Source organism: Aplysia californica, unplaced genomic scaffold, assembly GCF_000002075.1.
Source record: "Aplysia californica isolate F4 #8 unplaced genomic scaffold, AplCal3.0 scaffold01104, whole genome shotgun sequence".
Classification (NCBI taxonomy): domain Eukaryota; kingdom Metazoa; phylum Mollusca; class Gastropoda; order Aplysiida; family Aplysiidae; genus Aplysia; species Aplysia californica.
Window position 1 is genome coordinate 127,505 of NW_004798374.1, and position 1,760 is coordinate 129,264.

The 1,760-nt window shown below is 48.1% G+C and overlaps 1 protein-coding gene across 1 annotated transcript in view; it reads left to right on the top strand.

The window, feature by feature from the left end:
- The window catches only part of LOC101860938 (spectrin alpha chain-like), a 66,911-nt gene that overhangs the window by 19,522 nt on the left and 45,629 nt on the right, over positions 1-1,760 (top strand). The window contains 2 exon segments of the mRNA XM_035973290.1: positions 661-816; positions 1,206-1,263. Coding sequence (XP_035829183.1) covers positions 661-816; positions 1,206-1,263 — 214 coding nt within the window.

Genomic DNA, 1,760 nt, shown 5'->3' on the forward strand with positions numbered 1-1,760 from the left:
GGGGGGGGGTGTGGTCGCCTGGAGGGACCAGGTACGTGATTCACTGTCCTCCTGTCTCCTCTCTGTAATGTTTATGGGGGGTGGGGGGACTGGACTGTGACTAGTGGACTGTGACTAGTGGACCGTGACTAGTGGACTGACTAGTGGACCGTGACTAGTGGACCGTGACTAGTGGACTGTGACTAGTGGACTGACTAGTGGACTGTGACTAGTGGACTGTGACTAGTGGACCGTGACTAGTGGACTGACTAGTGGACTGACTAGTGGACTGGGACTAGTGGACTGTGACTAGTGGACTGTGACTAGTGGACTGACTAGTGGACTGACTAGTGGACTGACTAGTGGACTGACTAGTGGACCGTGACTAGTGGACCGTGACTAGTGGACTGTGACTAGTGGACTGACTAGTGGACTGTGACTAGTGGACTGTGACTAGTGGACCGTGACTAGTGGACTGACTAGTGGACTGACTAGTGGACTGGGACTAGTGGACTGTGACTAGTGGACTGTGACTAGTGGACTGACTAGTGGACTGACTAGTGGACTGACTAGTGGACTGACTAGTGGACCGTGACTAGTGGACCGTGACTAGTGGACCGTGACTAGTGGACCGTGACTAGTGGACCGTGGCTTCACCAGCGTATTCCCTGTCTTCCCCAGCTCCTGGCCCGCAAGAACGCCCTTTACGAGAGGTCGGCCGAGCGACGACACATGCTGGAACAATCCAACGAGTTCCAGATTTTCGAACGGGATTGTGACGAGACCAAGGGCTGGATCAACGAGAAACTTAAGACAGCTTCGGATGAGAATTATCTGGTATGTCACACTACAGACAAGTTTTGTGGTGTATCTGTCATGTTGTCAGGGTACGTCCTCCAAATGTCTTTGTAGATGGCCCAGCATTCACAACACGTGTCTTTGTTTGGTTGTGCTGAAGCAGCTGGCGTGTCTGATGAATGGCCTGACTGTGTTCTGTGTTTTGTTCTATGTTTTGTTCTGTGGAAGTTGTAGTGTGTCTTGACTGTGTTCTGTGTTTTGTTCTGTGGAAGTTGTGGTGTGTCCTAACTGTGTTCTGTGTTTTGTTCTGTGGAAGTTGTGGTGTGTCCTGACTGTGTTCTGTGTTTTGTTCTGTGGAAGTTGTAGTGTGTCCTGACTGTGTTCTGTGTTTTGTTCTATGTTTTGTTCTGTGTTTTGTTCTGTGTAAGTTGGAGTGCGTGATGGCTGTGGCACCTGATGGTCGTGGCACCTGTGTGCTCACTTATAGTGCGGGTGGCTGGAGGGTGCTCTGCTGTGGTTTGCTCCTTCTTTCCTATCTGATATCTATGGTCCTGATCTCTCTTCTTCCTCTTTTGTGTTTGTTCCTGTCTTGTAATCCCTCTCATCTTGGCCACTTCTATGAGCTTCTTGTAGTGCAAGTCTCTTACAGTCCTAAAACACTTACTCAAAACCAAAAATGCCCTGGACCCAGTCATAGTATTCAACAACTCGATTATTATCTTAATAGGACAACTTTGTACCGATGAGTCATGAGGGTGTACAAGGTGTGTGTACTACACATTGAATTGTCTGTTATAAATCACAAACTGACGTCTGTAAATGGAAGTTGTCATCTGAAGTTTCTTAGTTTGGGGTGTTCTTTTGTCTTGCTTTTAGTGGAAAAAAATACCCGAATATTTTGAATAGAAGAGGAGACAGTTGCAATTGAAGGAGATGGTGGTTGCCTTGTGTCAGATGTAACAGCAGCCAGAACATGAGCCCCC